This window comes from Vulpes lagopus, chromosome 11 (assembly GCF_018345385.1).
Source record: "Vulpes lagopus strain Blue_001 chromosome 11, ASM1834538v1, whole genome shotgun sequence".
Lineage (NCBI taxonomy): Eukaryota > Metazoa > Chordata > Mammalia > Carnivora > Canidae > Vulpes > Vulpes lagopus.
Genome location: NC_054834.1, coordinates 72,958,628 through 72,978,011, shown reverse-complemented (window position 1 = coordinate 72,978,011; position 19,384 = coordinate 72,958,628). Strand labels below are relative to the sequence as shown.

At 42.2% G+C, this 19,384-nt stretch overlaps 1 protein-coding gene across 12 annotated transcripts in view; it reads left to right on the top strand.

Moving 5' to 3' along the window:
• Nucleotides 1-19,384, top strand: part of PPP6R3 (protein phosphatase 6 regulatory subunit 3) — a 144,441-nt gene that overhangs the window by 68,161 nt on the left and 56,896 nt on the right. For 11 of the 12 annotated variants that reach the window (XM_041722543.1, XM_041722542.1, XM_041722539.1 and 8 more), the window contains 5 exons: nucleotides 3,980-4,166; nucleotides 7,661-7,798; nucleotides 10,472-10,537; nucleotides 13,088-13,200; nucleotides 18,157-18,270. In XM_041722543.1, the coding sequence (XP_041578477.1) occupies nucleotides 3,980-4,166; nucleotides 7,661-7,798; nucleotides 10,472-10,537; nucleotides 13,088-13,200; nucleotides 18,157-18,270 (618 nt within the window). The remainder of the gene's footprint in view (nucleotides 1-3,979; nucleotides 4,167-7,660; nucleotides 7,799-10,471; nucleotides 10,538-13,087; nucleotides 13,201-18,156; nucleotides 18,271-19,384) is intronic. The other variant, XM_041722545.1, reaches the window with a different exon arrangement.

Here is a 19,384-nt window from a genome sequence, read left to right as displayed (position 1 = left end):
AAGTAGGACAGATTTAGGAACAAAAAGTCATTGATTATGCATTAAATAAACTTAATGGAATAGGGAGAATTAAGACTTTTAGTAGATTCTCCCCCCCCCCCCGCCCCCTTCCCCAGTCTGTTCCTCTTTTCAAATATCTTTTTCTTTCTTTGTGGGGAGAGTTTTGCTGTCAGAGAAATAATACTTTTTAATGCTTTCAAGTGCTGGTGGCTTGGACTTTCAATCAGGTGAGGTTATGTTCTTTGGCGGCCATTAAGATGGACATCTAGCATTAGCAACAGCATCCACGCAGATCAGTCCCCTAAAAAAAGAAGAGGAAAGAAATGTGGCAGCAGGAATACTAGTGTACTCCCATCCCCCAGAAGACAGACACTTTGCTGTTTGGGAATTCCCTTCACGTGTGAGCCAGCACACGTGGGTGCTGCTTGTCAAGGGACTCATCCTAGTGGGAGCCATGTGCTGTGGGCTTTACATTGAGCCCACCTGGAGGGTTGTTGTATCCCCCCCTCTTAGAGAAGGTGAGCCAAAGGACTTGCCCTTCTGGTGTCAGTTTTCTCACCAACTGAATGAAGTTAATACCTCTTAGTTACCTCTTAGTTCTTCCCAGTTAGGGAAGAATAGGCATACCACACCTTAGGGAAGGTGCTTATTTTACCAAAAAGTAGTCATGGCTTTTGTAGTATTGCCTTGCCAGTTTTTTTTTTTTTGTTTTTTTTTTTTAAATGTGTGTGTGTGTGTACTACCTTTGAAGTTGAGGGAACAGATGTGCCTCCCTGGACACACAGTCTTCTGGATGGCACCATTGTGAGGGAACATGACTTATGCTGGGCAGATGAGGTCTGTGCTACGGTTCTGGCCGAGATGGAGACACCAGCTGTGCAAGAGATACACGATATGCCTGGCTGGATACGCAGAGGTGTATTTCATATGGGATCTGAAAGCTTTTCGAGGTTGAGATTGACCTGTGGTCATCTCAGGAAATTTAGACTAGTGTTTATAGAGTCTGGGTGATAGAGTTATTGCTGTATTTTGTGAACCTCATAACTTTATTAGTTACACATGTGAACTGAACTCACACTGTTCTAAGTTAGTGATCATATACAGGGTATTAAACATTTGTCATTTTGCACTGATCTTTTTAATCATAATGACAGATCTCTCAGTTCTAAATAATTTAGCAGAAATTTGAACTAAAAGAACTTTGAGAATAGGGCTTTAAGTAATATAATAAATCCTAAAGCTAAGGTGCCGTTGGTTGAGTGAAGGTTCCTACAGAGGGACTGCAGAGGAGGAGAGGTAGGGGAGAAGAAGAACCAGGAGGGACTGCCACCCTGAAAGCTAAGGGAAGCCAGGCTTCAGGACAGAGGGATGGACAGGTGGGTTGAGGGCCTGCTATTGACTGGACACGTGACCATTGGCGCTTGCAACACAGAGCACGTGGCCCCATCAGTGTAGGTTTTCTGGAGTGCTGAAGGTGAAAGCCTGGCTGGAATGTCTTTCAGGAGGACTAGCGACAAAGCAGAGACAGCTCTTTCAAGAGTCTCCCAGAAAAGGAGCAGAGAGAGAAAGTGGGTGCTGTAGGCAGATGGGAGTCAGTAAAGGTGTGGTGGTGTTTTTATCCCTGTGGGAAAAATAGTGGGACATTTATATGCTGATGAGAGCCATGCAGTACTGAGGGAAAAGAAGGAACAGGGAGTGGGACATCCAGGGATGTACTGTGCCTGAGTAGGTGGGAGGCCATGCAATCAAAAGGGCAAGTGAAGGGTGGCTTTAGGAGCAGAGTCAGCTCTGTGGGTAGGGAGGAGGAAGAAGCCCAGATGTAGGTTGGTGTGCAGTTCTCTTCTGTTTGCTTCTGTGTTCTCACTACAGAGGAATTGAGATCAGAGCATACAGTGGGGGAGGGGAGAAATGGAGGGGGTCTTTGGGTGTTTTAGAGCTAGTTTAATGTTTAGGAAAGAGAGAAGAGCCCCAGCCTGTCTGGAACCAGGACTGTGAACCTTACGTATAGGGCCCAGACCCTTTACATGTGCTGCTTTAGCTAGATCATATGTCTCGGTCACTGTGGGAAAATAGGTGAAAATTTCATAAAAAAGATATTTTAAATGCCCATGCTCTGTTCTGGACCTTGTGTGTCAGAATTTGGAGAACACTCTATGCATTTGGTTTGCAGCCTCACTTGAGGTCTACTGTCTTTTACCTGTGCTTTACTTGCCAGCAGTTTCAAATTGGGGCATTTGAGACAGTGCACCCCCTAGCCCCCTACAGCAGTATTTCAGAAGTTTTATAAATTAGAAAATACAGAAGAATAAAAACAGCTAGGTTTTGTTTATTCTAGGCCATCTTTTTCTCAGTATTTTGTGTTATCCTTCTCCATGAGGTAAAGGTTACTTTCTTAATTTTACGGACTTGAAAACTGAGGCCAGGAAGGTTAAGTAACTTGTCCAAGGTCATGCAGCTTGTAAATAGCAGGGACAGAGTCCGAACCTAGGTAGTGTGAGTCCAGAAGCCGCACCTGCAACCACTGCATTATCCTGCCCTGGCATAATGACAACTTTCTATTATGGCATCTTTGAGCCCACATATTTCATAAAGTAAGGAGGAAAGACTTTAATTTGACTGAGCCACAGAAGACAGCTATTTGATAATATGATCTTCATGCCCACACACCTGCCAGTTCTGTTGTCTTTCTTTTCCTTTCTCTTCCTCCCTACAAAGGTTCACTTGGGGACATTCTCATACTGTTACATCTCCCAGCCTCACACCAGACCCTCTTAGGGTCTGCGGCCTTCTGGTCTGTGGCCGGTAGCCTCTTGAGCCAGTGGCCTCAGAGCAGGCAGCCCTTGCTTATCTTGGGTGCCTCAAAGGGTGTTGTCTCTATTTCAGACTACAGTCCTTGCCTCTCTCTTGTCATACAGCAGTCTGTGGCTGTTTTGTCACCTTCCTGTCCAGCCAGCCTTTGACTTGCCACTCCAGATGACTAGTTGGTACTGGATCCTGGCTGCTTGACAAGGAGGAAAAAAGAGCAGATAAATGAAATTGGGGGTGGTAGAGAATGTCATGTGGACCGGCCTTGGAGTCTGCCTTTGTTGCTGTTAAAAACGGAAGAGAGATTGTGGTAAAAGGAGTGAGTGGAGAAAATGGATCAGCTGTCTGGTTTTCAGAGAGAGAGAGAGAGAGAGAGAGCTCTGATGGTCAGAGGCAAGCATGATATAGGGGTGCAGGTATTTCCAGGGCTGTGGGGTCTGTGGAAGAGGTCTGTGACCCACAGCAGTGAGACCTGTCAGTGGGGTAAGCCCTGGAAGACCTTGGAAGGCTGGGATGGCTGGCATGAGAGCTTGTGTTTTGTACACAACTTTCCCATTTGGGTGACTCAGGCTGATGTCCTGTTCTCCAGTTCCCTATGTTAGAATATTTATTCTCTTATGGTGTAATATAGACTGAATACTTGATGAGCCCCCCAAAAGAGCTTTCTAGTACATTTGCAACTCCTGTGAAAATAAAGGTGGCTGATGGGTCTTGAAACCTGAATGTGTCTTAAGTAGTTAAGGAGGTACTGTGTCGTACTGTGTGTAGTGCAGTTTCCTGGAAACCAGTGTCCCCTATGGTTGTCCTACCAGCTCTGCCACTTTCCTGCCAGAGCAGGCTGCTGGCTCTTACCTGCCTCATCTGGCCAGTCCTGTCCAAGAAGGCCCACACCCTGTCCCGCAGCATGGCCTCCCAAGCTTCCCGAGTCCTAGGTGTGCTCTAGTTTTGTTGGGGAAAGTGTATCCTGTTGAAACTTGCTTTAGAAGTAACTTTATAGATGCAGTAGAGAATTTCACTTTAATTTAGAGGTTGGACAGAATGGATTAAAATTTCCTAATTCAGAGGTGATTTTGTTATTTTTCACAAAATTTTAGGAAGCCTTTCGGATTTATGTTTTACTTTCTATAATGAAACTGTTAATACAGATGATGATGCAAGTGTCCTGTTCTTCTAGGTACCCAAATATATCTTGTGAGTTGCTCACTTCTGATGTCTCCCAGATGAACGATAGGTTGGGGGAAGACGAGTCCTTGCTCATGAGGTTATATAGCTTCCTCCTAAACGACTCCCCCTTGAACCCGCTACTTGCCAGTTTCTTCAGCAAGGTGCTCAGTATTCTTATCAGCAGAAAACCAGAACAGGTAAATATCATTTTCCAGAAGGTAAGTATTAGGGCTGATGATCCCCCAGTAATTTTGTTGCTTCAGTATTCTGAGTGGGCCTTCCATCCAGGTTCCATAGTGACTCTGGTGAAGCGACAGTTAGTTTATTTTTTTTTTCCCCTCAAATGACCACAACACAGATGAAGCTTTAAATGAAAAACCATTTCCATAAATGTAATCGATGATTAGTTTATACATATGGTGATTATTTTCTATTTTGATTCCACTTAAGAACTTAAGTGTTTAGCTTGGACATCTTTATTTTTTTTATTATTATAATAATGTCTGAGCTAAAATCAGACATTTGACCTACTGAGCCCACCAGGTGCCCTAGACTTCTCTGTTTAGACTGTTGTTCTGTCCAGTAGTGCTGGGCAGAAAATCCTCCTTTACTGTTGTGGCAGGAACTGCCCCTTCCTCTGCTCCTCCCCTTCTCCCCACCCACCCCCACCGCTCACATCTGTTTTGTTCCTCAACAACTCAGATATAATTAGGAAATTGATTTTCCGAGGGCCTGTTACATATGTAGTGGTTCTTAAAGTATGGTTTTTTGACCAGCAGCATGAGTACCACCTGAGAATTGTTAGAAATGCAAGTTTGTAAGCCCCACCTCACGTCTAATGAATCAGACACTCTGAGGGTGGGGCCCAGTGATTTGGAATTTTTAATAAGCCTTCTAGATGACTGATGCATACTAAAATTTGAGAGTCACTGCTCTAGTGGATACTGGTGTGAAGAAGGATGTGCTTACCAGGAGATTATGATCCACTTCTGGAAATAGGCACCCAAGGAGCAGCAAGAGCTCCGAGGCTCTAGTACAAACAGACCTGCCAGAGCGTGGCAAGCGAGAGTGTGATGCCAGAACTGCAGTTGGTCAGACCAGCTGGGCCTGGCTTCTTCCCCATGGAGAACAGGGTCCGTGACCCATCCTTGCTGTCAGCAGACGTGGAGGGATGGAACTATTTTAGGCATAGTATGTCTGTCCTTTGCCAAGGCAAAGTGGTTGCATGTTTTATTTTAGAAAGACAAGATTGTTCTTTCGTGTTCTTAATTAGGAAGGATTATCCTCCTAAATGTATTGGAATTGAGGTTCTTTTTTCTTAGATAGTAATCCCCAAATCATGATTACTGTAATACAGGCTGTCTTTCCCTCTTCCGCCATCTGGTGAGAAATAATAGTCCCACTGAGCGTTCTAGCAAAGTGCACGCCGTCCCATCAACACAAGGTACTGGTCCTTTCAGGTGGTTGTAGCCTTTACTGACACAGGCCTTCCACCTTCATCATGCTTTTTTTCTCTTCATTCAATGCGAGGGGAGCCCAAGTTCAGGGCCCCAGGTCTCACCAGACATTTTATTTTATTTTATTTATTTATTTTATTTTATTTTATTTTATTTTATTTTATTTTATTTTATTTTATTTTATTTTTTTATTACTTTATTTTTATATCTGCAATTTTATTTTTTCTTTGCAGTTAGGGTTGAGGGGAAACAGAAGTTTGGGCTGAGGAATAAACTTTTTTCCTGAAATTACATCCTGAAAGTTTTAAATAAGTAGAAGAAGGAGAAGATAGGTAGTTGGTAAACTGGGACCTAAGGTTAGTATCCCACTTCTGCCACCAAGACTTCCTGTCCCAAACCAAATTATATTAGAGAAAAAAATTATTCTATATTTTGCTCATTAATGATCTAGACAAGAGATAGAGAGGGTGGTACCACCACAAGTTTCCAAGGAGGGGCACAAGTCCGTTCATTCTATGTCTATGTCTGTGTCTGAGATATCATCCCTTAGACCCCATCAAAGAGTTCACCAGACCTTTTATATCAAGTGAGAATACACTTGAAACTTTCTGGGACTCTCAGTGCTTGTGCTGTCCTTCCAGGTCAGACGTGTATGCACAGGTGTTCATGGCATATGCCGAGTACATTCCGAGAAAGGGGCTCAGTCGTTCCATGGTTCTTTGTGCTTCTTGGCTTGGGACTTTTGGAATGAAAATGAAAGAATTCAGTCACCCTCGTTCTTCACCTCTCTCCGTTTGAGAATTAAGATTGCCAGTGAAGATTTCTCGTCTTGTGATGTTAGTGAAGATGCATGCAACTGCAGGTGATGGCAGGGGCTTAGCCAATGCAGTCATTCATTAGCTCACAGGGAGGATGTTCAGCTACAGGATACCTTCAGTGTTGGGCGGGGGGGAGGTTAGCATCTCCACAGTGTTGTCCTTGATCTAGGACACCTTTAATCCTTGCTGTGCTGTCCACAGTACTGGCCATACTCGGTGCCTTTGGGCTCCTGGGCTAGTGCTTTTGCCACTGAATCATGCAATATTTTGGTTATGTCTGACTTTTTCTTCTTTTCTCCTCTATTGTGCTTTTAAAACAACTGTGTGACTCAGTTATGAGTGGATGAATTGTATATAACTTCTTGAGGTTTATATTGTAACATCTAACCTTACTGTTCAGAGGATCCTCATGGGATCATTGCTCCCGCATTTGCACTGGAGAGGATGAAGCAGGTTTTGTTCATCTCTGGCTCATAGCCTTCCTCATGTGGGATAATGGCAGGATTGTGGCTTCTGTGGCATACAAATCTAAGCTTAATCCTCAGGGCAGCCATGGTTTGGCTCTAGCAAGATGCTTAACTGATCTGTACCTTGTTTTCCTCGTCTAGAATGCTGAGTGGTCAGCCCCATGTTAGGGCCTCCTGAGAGATTTTGGTGAGACTTAGCTGCTGCCACACTGGCCATGTTGCTTTGAGGACTTTTGAAGAGACACTTGGTGCATATGGACAGGAGGCACGTGAAGGACAGAACGCTCTCCCTCTTCTTCTTGTACAGAAGAGACACCCTGATTGTAGTTGTAGCTTCTCTTGTCTCTTCTGTGTAGCCACCCGTCTTTTCTGCATTCCCCCTCTTGTTAATCTAGTCAGAGGGACTGCTGACATAAAACCCAAATGTGATGTTGCTATAGCAGGTGAGTTAGCCACTTAGACTGACCTAAAAATACTTGATGCTTTGAATTTTTTTTTCTTACTTGCGAGAGACTAATTAGGATTTTGAAGATTTATCCTTCATTTTAGTGCAAAGTCTAATGAACTTGCTTTATCCATAAACTGTTTTATGATACATTCTTTGCTCTTTATGGGCTATTAAGTTATCCTTATTCTTTGAAAATTAATAATGAAAGTGAATAGAAATAATGTTATGGTGTATTTATATGAGAGAAATAATGTTACGGTGTATTTATATGAGAGAGTGTGATAATTTGAGAGGTTTTTTTCCTAAGGAGCTTTTGCATTCTATAACAATTATAGTGGACTTTCCAATTTTATATGATTACTAATTCAGCATTTACCATTCATCAACTTCAGGTGGTGGTGGGATTTGAGAGCCAACAATTTGAGGGGTGAGGTGGAATACATGCTAAAGTTCACAGTTCCCCAGTTACGTGTCTTTCAGGTTTGGTTTGTTCTCCTCTAGATTGTGGATTTCTTAAAGAAGAAACGTGATTTTGTAGACCTTATAATAAAGCACATAGGAACTTCGGCCATCATGGATTTGTTGCTCAGGCTCCTGACATGCATCGAGCCTCCACAGCCCAGGCAAGATGTGCTGAATGTGAGTAGAATTAGGACACCTTCACTGGGGTGGGAAGTGGCCCAGGAGCCCACAGGGCTGCTGGGTGCTGGGAGGGATTCCAGGGGGTTGGAGAGGAAGGTTGTCTGGGAAACTAGGAGGTAAGGCGGGGGCAGAGAGGAGGGTGGAGTGGGGAAGGAAGGTTGTTCCTAGGTAGAAAGAGATTCTGACTTTGCAGGATTAGTTTCTGAGATGTGCACATCCAGAGGTGCCTGGGAAGTTTCTTTGTGAAGCGTCCTTTACCCTTTACTGGTTTGATTTTCAGTGGGAGTGGGGTGGTTGTGGATGGGAATGGGTTGAGGATGTGTTTAGAGCTGGTCTGGTGGTAAGAGCAGAAGATTGGGAGTTACGCATCTCATCTGAGGATACTGTGGGCCGTCACTCTTGGGAGTGTGATCACACTTCAGGGTCATGGCTGCAGAGATGGGGGCAGGTATTTCCAAGAAATCAGCCTTCAGGGTAACTTTCCTCTTGTGGGTTGTTTGGATCATAGAATAGGAAGGAGAATGGGGGTTATTTCCAAAAGCACACATTGTAAAATTTTGGTAGAGGGTTATTTTAGGAAATGTGTGCCTCTTGAAGAGCTGTCTTAGGTGGAATTTGGGTGGGAACAGGGAGAGTATGAGTGACTGGAAGATGAGATTTCTCACAGGCTTTTATCTTTGCCCCTTCTTCTTGTCTTCTGTCTCCTCCACTCTCCTTCTTTTCACTGCCTTCTTCCAGGACCTTCCCCAATCTGTTCCATCCTTAAAACTCAGCCTTGAACCCTAGCATTTACTAATTTCTTTGAAATAAGTTCTGTTGGAAATGCCAATTTTAATTAAAGATTCAAAGAACCAGAGGAGAGAGGTAGGAGGTTCTGTAAGGTAGTATTCCAGGAAAGGGCATGTTCTGCGGAGGTGAGCAGGCATGCCTGGATGCGTGTTTGTGTGAGGGGGAGGAGTCAGAGCTGAGTCTGGAGAACCTGGTCATTGTGAGGACACCAGCTGAGGGTATCTAGTGAATGTCTTGGAGTTGCCTGTGGGAAGGAACCCTAAATTGGGGTGCTGGTTCCTTTTAGATGTCTTCTTGTGGATATTTTTTCTCAACATGTTGAGGATTCCAGAAAAGATTGTTGAGGGCAAGGGGGAGGGAGGGTTAGCTTTATATTTGGATTGCTCTGGGAGAAAATTATTAAATATAGTTTCTTAGAATTCCTTTGGCCACTTCTGGGTTGAATTTTAGGGCAATTTCTAAAGGAATAGATGCACTTCTGGAGGGATATGGTGATAGGCAGTTAATACAGACCTAGGTTAGGGGAAGAGTAGTTAGAAACTTTGACTTGGGTGCCCGCCCTGGGGGAGTGCTTATTAGTGGCTCTGCAGGCAGTAGGAGTGTGGGGCTGATCCTTCCCTAGCTCACAAAGCTTCTTTCCTTCTTTCTTGGTGGTCAGGAACTGCCCCCACCCCTCCCTTGCTACTAAAGGATGGCCCCAGGCCTTAACTCTGCCTTACTGAATAAAAATCTGCATTTTCGCAAGATCCCCAGGAGGGTGATTCCTGTGCCCCTTTAAAAATTGATCTTAAAATGTAAAGTTGGACCTCTAGTAGCTTTACCCTCTAGCAGCTTTGTTTGCATTTTCCTTGGGCACCTTTCTCCTTCGGGAGCAGGCAGCTCTGCCCTTAGCAAATTGTGTTTGATTCCTTGCTCCCCAGCCCTGTGCCTCCCTACTTCCTCCAATTTCCCTTTAACCTTTGGGTTTTGTTCTCGGGCTGTTTTTGTTTCTGTGTCCTTTCTTGGTTGTAAATGCCTTGTTTAGTATGGTGTTTCTGTTCCTGCCTAACATTCTGCTAGCTGATATTTAATTTATTCTTCCTTATTCTTCTCCTATTTTCATTTACAGCACTACTTCACGTGTAGGTGAGAAAGAGGTTGCCTAGGCAGGATACTAGCTCTTTACTAACTCCTGACTGGGCAGATAAACTCTCCTGCTGTGGTGCCCTGCCCCCCATGTCTCCTGTGGCTGTTTTGGTTTTGGAGTCTGAAAGTTCATGTTTTAACTTACGATGTTTTAAGAGGGTTGATACTAAATCATGCTTTTCTCAATTTTTCTGTCTTTTTTTTTTTTTTTGTAAGATTTATTTGACAGAGAGCAAGAGCGTGCGTGTGTAAGGGGAGGGATAGTAGGAGAGGGAGAGAGAGGATCTTCAGCAGATTTGCCTCTGAGCATGGAGCTTGACCCTGAAATCATGACCTGAGCCCAAATCAGGACACTTATCTGACTGAGCTACCCAAAGCCCCTGTGAAACTGTCTTAGGGTGAATACTGTCTTATAGAAAATCTATAAATTACACACACACACACCCTCAAACAAAATACAGACCTTTTTAGTGCTTAGTGTCTGAGAATTACCCTGTGGCTAAGAAGCTGATGTTAGAATTTTTTAAGTGGGAATTGTAATTTGGGGCATAGTTTGTACTGTTGGCTACTGTTTAAATAATATATTCACTGGCATTTTCCTTGGGGGACTTTTAATTTCCTGTAGTGTTCAAAGTCCAGAGAAACCTGTAACATTCTACTTAAAATGTGATGGATATTTCCAAGTATGTTAATCTTCATTGGGGCTTGAACAAGAGCCACGCATTGCTATGATTACCTCTACAATGTGTTTTACAGTGGTTAAATGAGGAGCAAATTATCCAGAGACTTGTGGAAATAGTTCATCCATCGCAAGAAGAAGATGTAAGTTCTTCTGTGTGACTGTAAACTTGTTTTTTTTTTTTTTTTTTAAATTGAAACCTTTTTATTTGAGCATAGTGCTTAATCTTAATTGTATGAGACATGGATGTAGACGACAGGTATAATCTGGCATTCTTAAAGTGGGCAATTTTCTAAGACCCCAAAGCTTTAAAAAATATTACATTTTGCTGATGTGTAGATCATCTTCAGAAATATGGAAAATAGCTCCAAAATTTGGAAAATGGTTCTACCTCCATCTTCTGGAGCTGGGATTTTGTGCTGAATCTGCTTAACTTTGTCACAGACCTCATCCATCCTATTTCTTTCTCCTTGTATACACATCATTAGCCCAAATGGTGTAGCCACATCTGCACTTGGGTTTTCTGTTCTGGCTAAAGCTCTCCTGGCAGCACATCAGAATCTTTGCCACCGTTGAACCCCTAAGTGTTGGACCCTTGGCGGTCATACTTGTTGGCCTGGCTCTGGCACCAGCAGGTTTGGCTTTGTCCCTGGTGCTGGGGATTGGCTTGGCAATATAGGATTGAAGCTGCTCTGGAGTTTGAAGACTGAGCTCTGTGCTGAGAGGATGCTCATCTGGGTCGGGTCTCCAGGATTAGCCTAGCCCATCGGCCCCTGTGGAGGAAGTTGTCTGCTCTTCTGCTCTGCTGCTATTCTTGTTGCCACCCTTTGTTGCAGCCTGAGCCCTATGGACTTGCTGGTATTTCGCCATTTCTGCCTATTGACATGACAGCTCTCTACTGCTCAGCCTCCTTTCTGCGAAGTAGATATGCAGGATATGTCATGGGAAGGTCAAGTGACCTTCTTGTATGACAGAGGTTGCCAGTGAGATTGAAGAGTGAGCACCATGGAAGAATTAGCACAAAGGTAAAAGTGTATAACCAGAGGAAATTCTCACTCATTTTGACTTAGCCCCTCTACTCTGGTATATTCAAAAATTTCTGATACCTGGAGTTCATCTAAAACAACCCCTTCCCTCTGCCAAGTTAATCATTAAATGTGCCACTGATTCCCCATCTTCCCCTTGGGACAGTGCATCTGGTGCTCTGGTGCAGTGTCATTCCTGTTAACATTCAGAACACATTCCAGTATGTACCTGTATTGGGTGTGGAGTGGGAGAAGTCCTGTTTAGAAGGAGCCTGCAGTCTGAGTGGGCTGATAACGCCTCTTATGGTTCCTGAGCATGTTTCCTGTGTGATACAAGTGTGGTCAGTGTGGGCCATGGAGAGTGATGATGAGAGCTTGACCTCTCCTATTCACAGGGAATACATGTCCATGGACGAGGCTTGCCTATTGCTAGGATTTCACGTTCTTGAACAGAAGAACTTGATTGCCCAGCAGGAAATTCTGCCTTTCTACAAGGCTCAGAAGAAACTGATGAAAGAGAAGCCCAAGTCTGCAGCTCTTTTTTTTTTTTTTTTCCCTCTCTTCTTTTGAAGGACAAAGCATTTGAGGCATTAGCACCTTCTTTACTTGATTTGCAAGAAAGTTAATTTTGCCTTTGGAAAGTCCTATTAATACTTCTCTTTTGTATTAAGTGATAAATTATATGCTAAAATCATACAGACCAGTTTATATTTATTAAGGAAATGTTAAATTCCTAATTCTAGTCAGTAGATTTTGATATGTTGGTGTGTGTTGTCAGTGCTGGCATTTCATTGTTTCCCTGTGCTGGGCACATAGCTGCTCAGTCTGTGGACTGTGCTCAGTGCCATGTGCCATGAGACATAATGCATTTGGGGGCTGACTTTAGACCTTTCCTATAAGGTGAAAACTGTATGATAACAGTGGGAGAAGATGCAGTATTTCTTACCCATTGGTATATTCCAGAAAGCTATATTTGACTTTTTTTTAAATCAGTGCTGATTTATTAGCTTCTATGCTGATAAAAGTATATATAATTGACCTTTGAACAACACAGGTTTGGGTGCCAACCCCCATATGAAATCAGAAATCCATATAAAACTTTGGACTCCATAAAACTTGACTGCTAATAGCCTGTTATTAGCTGTAATCCTTACCAGTAAGGTAAATCATCAACTAACACATATTTTGTACATCTGTTACCTATCATATTTTTACAGTAAAGCAAACCAGGGAAAAGAAAATGTTATTAAGAAAATCGTAAGAGAAAATACATTTAAATAAGTACTCTACCATATTGAGAAAATCCGCGTGTAAGTGAACTTGTGCACTTTAAACCCATGCTGTTCAAAGGTCAGCTGTATATTGGGGGTGTGTCTTTTTCAAGTTTTCAGTTGTAGAAATTTTCTGCTGCCAGAACTTTGATCCCATGTGCCTACATAAAGTGATCTGTATTGTGCAGTATTGTTATGTGAAGTTCATTACCCTGGCAGAACCAAATCCTCCTGTGTCGACCTACATTACTTTTCTGAGCTTGACTTTTTACTCACTGCAGCTTCTTAGGGCCATTGTTAATTTGTGTTATTTCTTAAGCAATTTCCTTGCTATCGTTTTCTTATAAATTTGACATTTTATGTGTTTTATAGTTAAAATTGTACTTTTTTCCTTTAGCGGCATTCAAATGCTTCACAGTCACTTTGTGAAATTGTTCGCCTGAGCAGAGACCAGATGTTACAAATTCAGAACAGTACAGAACCAGATCCCCTGCTTGCCACTCTAGAAAAGTATGTTTAAAACTCTGTTCTTGTTCTTTTAAAAAAAAAATTTTTTTTTTCAACTGATACTATTTAATGTGTTACCGGTATGAGTGGTTGGTAAGTCTTCCATCTGTGGGAATCCTGTTCCTGCAAGATAACCCTGGGATGGGGGAGAAAGTAGGAGAACCAGCTTATCTGATTTCAGCCATTTATGATGCCCAGTGGAAACCTACAGGGTAAGAATGTAAATAAATGACATTTATATGTAGACTTTGAACTTTTCTTTTTTCTTTTTTTTTTTTTTTAAATTTTATTTATTTATGATAGTCACAGAGAGAGAGAGAGAGAGAGAGAGAGAGAGAGAGGGGCAGAGACACAGGCAGAGGGAGAAGCAGGCTCCATGCACTGGGAGCCCGATGTGGGATTCGATCCCGGGTCTCCAGGATCGCGCCCTAGGCCAAAGGCAGGCGCCAAACCGCTGCGCCACCCAGGGATCCCCGACTTTGAACTTTTCAAATAGCTGTAAACTAGAATTTCATAAAGCTATCATAAGATGGTATAGTGCATCATGACTATGGTCCCTGCTCCACAAGTCTTTGGTGGAGAATAGTCTGATATACAAACTAACTCACGTAGTCAATGATTTTTACCAGAAGATCTTCTTAGGGTTTACTATATACCTTTGCAGCTGACTAGGGGCAACCTGACCACACCTGATTTGAAGGGTTACAAGTCTTATATGGTTTGTTCCTTTGTACTACCCTGCCCTTATTTTTGGACAGTTCCTTGTGAACAGCCATCTCCTGTTTGGGTGGAAGATAGCTTGCGGATGGTGTGCTGTTTTGAAATTTGTGAATGGCCAACCCATGGACACCAGTTTTTCTAGATTCACACATTTTCTGGAAGAATATTTGGCATTGAGCATGAGCATACATTCAGTCTGCATCCATATAGCTGCAAGTTGTTTTTTTTTATTTATTTATTTATTTATTTATCTATCTATCTATCTATCTATCTATCTATCAAGTTGTTTTAATAGAGAAACATCAGGCATTTCCCCACTTTGGATGAGTAAATGGAGAGTGTACATACAATTAGCACTTTTGAGTACAGATGGCAGTCCTGCTTCAGCTCACTGCCACTGCTGCTATTTTTTTTTTTTTTAAGATTTTTTATTTGTTTATTCGTAAGAGAGAAAGAGAGAGAGAGAGAGAGAGAGGCAGAGACACAGGCAGAGGGAGAAGCAGGCTCCATGTAGGGAGCCTGATGTGGGACTCGATCCCAGGTCTTCACGATCATGCCTTGGGCTGAAGGTGGCGCTAAATCGCTGTGCCACCCAGTGGGACAGCTGCCCCACTGCTGCTATTCTTGCTGGTGACTTTGTCAGGCCTCTTCTGGTCCTGCTATATGTTGACACTCATTTGACTTCTTTTGGCTTACCCGCCTGGAAGGCCCTTTTATTAAAATAAAACATTTGTGTGTATTATTTGCCTGGCAAGTGTGAGATGAGCAAGGAACAAATTAGAGATGTGGTATCATTTTTAAAGTCTGTCATTTGAGAAGTAGAGTTGTATTTTCCCAATTTGTGTCATAGAATAGGATGGGGTTGACTAATTCTCTGAAGTAGTGAAATTTAAGTTATCAGTTTCTAAGTAAAATATCATTTTCCTTCCCCACTTCTGTTATTCTTGGCACATGGTGTATGTGCTCTTTCTGTAAATCTAAGACATTCCACATTCAAATACTAGTAATTATAGTAGTGTTAGGTTGATCCATGTAAAGTTGCCATTTGCGTAGGTTAAAAAAATGTTGCATACCAACAGTCCCGTGGTTCTTGACAGCATTGTCCAATAGAAATAAGTCAGGTGTAATTTTAAATTATCTCATAGCCACATTCAAGTAAAAAATAAGTGAAATTAATTTTAATAATGTTTTATTTAATTGATACAAAATATTTGAACATATGCTCATTGAGGTATTCTACATTCTTTTCTTTGTACAAAGTTTTGGAAACCCAGTGTGTATTTTACACTCAGAACAGGTGATTTCAGACTAGTTACAATTTGAGTGCAGTGGCCTTATGTGGTGATTGACTCTGGCCATCTGGGAGAGCAGGTTCCCCCTGGATGCCAGACGATCAGCAGTAACCACTGAGTTTCAGTGCCACCAGAGCTCCCTCAGATGTGGAAGCTGGCCCTTGAAGCCTGCATCTGCACCAGCTCTTAGGGTGCAGACTGTGTCCTTAGTCCTGGATCAGGTACCTATAAATTGAATCATATGGCCGCATGCTCAGAATTGGCATCATTAAGTATTAGTTGGAGTAAATTTCTTCAAATTCATGGACCTGACAAGTCAGGGGTCCCATGATGTCGCTGAGTTATGTCTTCACTTAGCAGTGGGGAGACTTACTCTATCTATAATAGTCCTCCTGCACTTTTCTTGAGAATGAAGACCAACCCCTTTTAATATCAGACATGCTCCCACGTTATGGTGGTTCTTTTAGTATCTGTTGGTTAAGAAAACACACAGTGATCAAAGGCTTCAACAGGCTTGATAAACTTATTAATTGTAATAGCTTTTGTATATGGTTGATATATTAGGCCATAATGTATAATGTCTGTTTATATTTGATAAACTATCAAATAATATAGGAATATTGTATTATGTTTTATAGTCTCCTGGCAGTACATAGTAGATGGGTTACCCAGCTCTTTAGATTATAATGCCAAATAACCCACAGGTAGGGTGCCACCATGTATACAAATAGTTACACGTATGTATAGTGTAGCATGTAAGGAAAAGTTTAAAATGAGTTCGTTTTGGAGAGAATGGTAAAGATGGGTAGAGATACCAAAAGGTGTCTGAGAAGGTGGATGGGAGTGTTAGACGGTGAGTGGCATGGGAACCAGTCAGGGCTTGAGTACATGCGGGGGCTCTGGGATTCTGAAGTTCAAAAATTCCTTTAAAGCCAGTGGTGGTAGGGAAGGTGATAGGGTAGGTGGTAGGGAAGGTGGTAAAGAAGGTCGAAGGAGCTTAGAATGAATTGGAGCTTGATCCCAGTTTGGCCAGCTAGCTGAGGACAGTGATCTTTATTCAGCCTGCCCACCTACAAAGCAGAAATAAAAGTGCACCATTGTCTCAAAGGCATGGAGGGAGTCCCTGGCGGGCTTCATGCCTAGAACACTTCCTATGGGCAGTTTACTAATGTTCATCCAAGAACTCCAGTTCTTTTAAATGTTGAAAGTACAAATATGTTTTCTCTCAAAATGAAGTAGATGCCTTAGTATTTAATGAATACGAAGGCATTCATTTTATCCTGTTTGAATAGCTTAGTCCTTCAGTCTATGATTTCTTTTGTATTGGATGATACTAGACTCATAATATGGTTCAGCTACTATGTTGCATCCTGACCTTCAAATTCCTGCCAGTTATCTATTGTTTTTGTCCATTAGTAGGATGCTTTCATGGATATAGTCTACTGATGAAGCCATGAGCTAGTGAGGCTTCTTTGTTAGCCACTCTCTCAGGCACCAGCATTTATGAAACTATGATTACACTCTGAAAAATAAGAACGTTACACTTGAACCTGGACATCTACAGTTGGATGCTGTGTCCATACTCTTCTGGCTGGCAAGAGGCTACTTTTTTTTTTTTTTTAAAGATTTTATTTATTTATTCATGAGTGACAGAGAGAGAGAGAGAGAGAGGCAGAGACACAGGCAGAGGGAGAAACAGGCTCCAGGCAGGGAGCCTGACGTGGGACTCCATCCTGGGTCTCCAGGATCACACCCTGGGCTGCAGGCGGCGCTAAACCACTGCACCACCAGGGCTACCCAAGAGGCCACTTTTTGAAAACTATACATACTATACATATTTACTGTGAAAAAGCTGTTTGCTTTCCACAGCCCAATCCCAAACCTGGTATTTATTCTATAGACTGCTGTGTGTTGAGTGACGACTTTTGTAGTGCTGTTTTGGGTAAAGGTCTCAACATTTTAGTGCTGGCGTAGGAGTTCTTAAAATCTCCTTCCAGCAAGGGGTGGCGGGGGGGGGGGGGGTCCTCTGAAGTTAGGTTATATGTCAGTTTTATTTGCTTTCCCCAAATAAAAAGAGATTCTCTCCTCTTTGCTGCCCCTCCTGGTAAGGGAACTGGTGTTGGAATGCAGTGAGCACAGCTATACCTTGGGATGACTGGCATCTATGCTGGGTGAGCAACAGGGACAACCTAGCTGTGTGTCACACTGTAAGGGAGATTCCAGTCTTTCGTTCCCTTGGATTCTGAAAATTACTGAGATCTTAAGAAGTGGAGATCTTCCTTGAGATTGTCCATATAAATTTACCTAACAAGTTACCCTTGTGTTTTACATTAATTATGGCCTTGAGTGTGTAATGGGAATAGCCTACAGAGAGAGAATACATTTTGGGCAGTAGTTCAGGCGAATCCACTTCATTGCTACCTTATTATTTTGATTTGCCAAATTTTAATTATAGGGTAAAATGCAACAATTGATCGTGTCTTTTACCTGTTTTAGATCTTAGTTAATTATACATTAATGCCTTTGTGGGAAGACATTTGTGGGTTCTAATTAGCCTTTTTGAAAAATTCCCCTCCTTTGTGGGATGAAGAGCTCCAAATCTTACCACCCACAGCCGCTACCACCAGCACCCTGGTCTGAGTGGGAGGTGACTTCCAATCTTAAAACATTTGTTGGCTCTCAGTGAGATTGGCAAAGGCAGGGAGGGCTCAGGTGATTCTGCTGAGGGGAGGGAGTAGGAGAATACATGTGGGAGAGTTGCATTTATAATAAGCAGGATCACTGGTCTACTTTAATGTATGAAAAATAAAATATTGTTAAGTGAAACAGATATGCCCCAGTGAGATTGAACTATGATAAAGTATGTGCCTTACTGGTACCATGCTCTTTTTCTGTTATTATTAAATCGTGTTACAATTAGCACTTGACTATTGATTTGTTTTCCTAGGCAAGAAATTATAGAGCAGCTTCTATCAAATATTTTCCACAAGGAGAAAAATGAATCAGCCATAGTCAGTGCAATCCAGATACTGCTGACTTTACTTGAGACACGGCGGCCCACGTAAGCTTTCCTTTTGTCTTATAAATGTTAAACCATTTTGTTTTGCTTTTAGATTTTCTAGAAACTAAAAGTTGGTTGATAAGCTACAACCTCATGCCCTTGAATTGCAGGTGTTCAGTCTTCCTCTACCGTGTGAACTCTGAGTTAGTTTTGTGTGAGTGCGGATGGAGGGAAAAAGTTAAAGATAGAGTTTGATGAGCGCTGTTCACTGGCAGTGTTTGGGTATTTAGTAGTTTAGAGAAGATTGCTACAATAAGTGGGGTCATACACAAAACACGTAACACAAGAAAAGCCTATTTCTTGATTATCAAAATTGAAAATAGGTGTTCCTCCTGGTCAGTGGGCAGCTCTATCCCCTCCAAGTGGCAGTTCTGGGACACCTTCTGTCTTGTGATTCTTTTCTATGCATGCTAACTTGAGGCTTCATATTGGTCCTTCGGGGATTTCACATGAGGGCACTGCAGTTTGTGAGGCTGTTTTAAAATGGGTTGGCAGGTGGCTTGCAGCCTTTAAGGAAAAATTTGTCCCAAGTGTTTCAGAATCAGAAACATGGTCTGCTTTTCCCGTGTGTGTGCCCTGCACTAGCCATATGATGTCTGTCATGTTATTCTTTAGTTTATGTCCAGTGCTAATTCACTTATTGCTAGAATTTTCTAATTGTTCCCAGAGCATGGATTTGAAGAGCTACATATATGTATATGAACATTCCAGGAATATGCGGCTTAGAGGTTAGAGTTTGTGTTTTATCACTCACAGTTAGATTTCTGCAGTAAACTAGAGGGCATGAAGAGAACAGAGAAGGCTGCTCTCAGCATCTGAAAATCTCAGTCATCCAAGGTTTCTGGATATACTTTTAATGAAGTAATTTTGGTTTCTAGCAAAGTAGTGAACATAATCATTCCACTTCCCAAATTCTTGATCTCTATTCCTGGTTTGTTTAATCTTTGGTTAGTGGTAATGGAAGGGCAGTTGGGCAGCACTGCTTTAAAGGTCTTGTAATTTGGAGATGTATGTCTGCAATTTTGACTGTGTCTGTGTTTTCTGCAAATTCTATTTTAAATAATGTAACCAGTAACTTAAGGTATTAATCAAGTGGTACAGGACTGACCTCTTG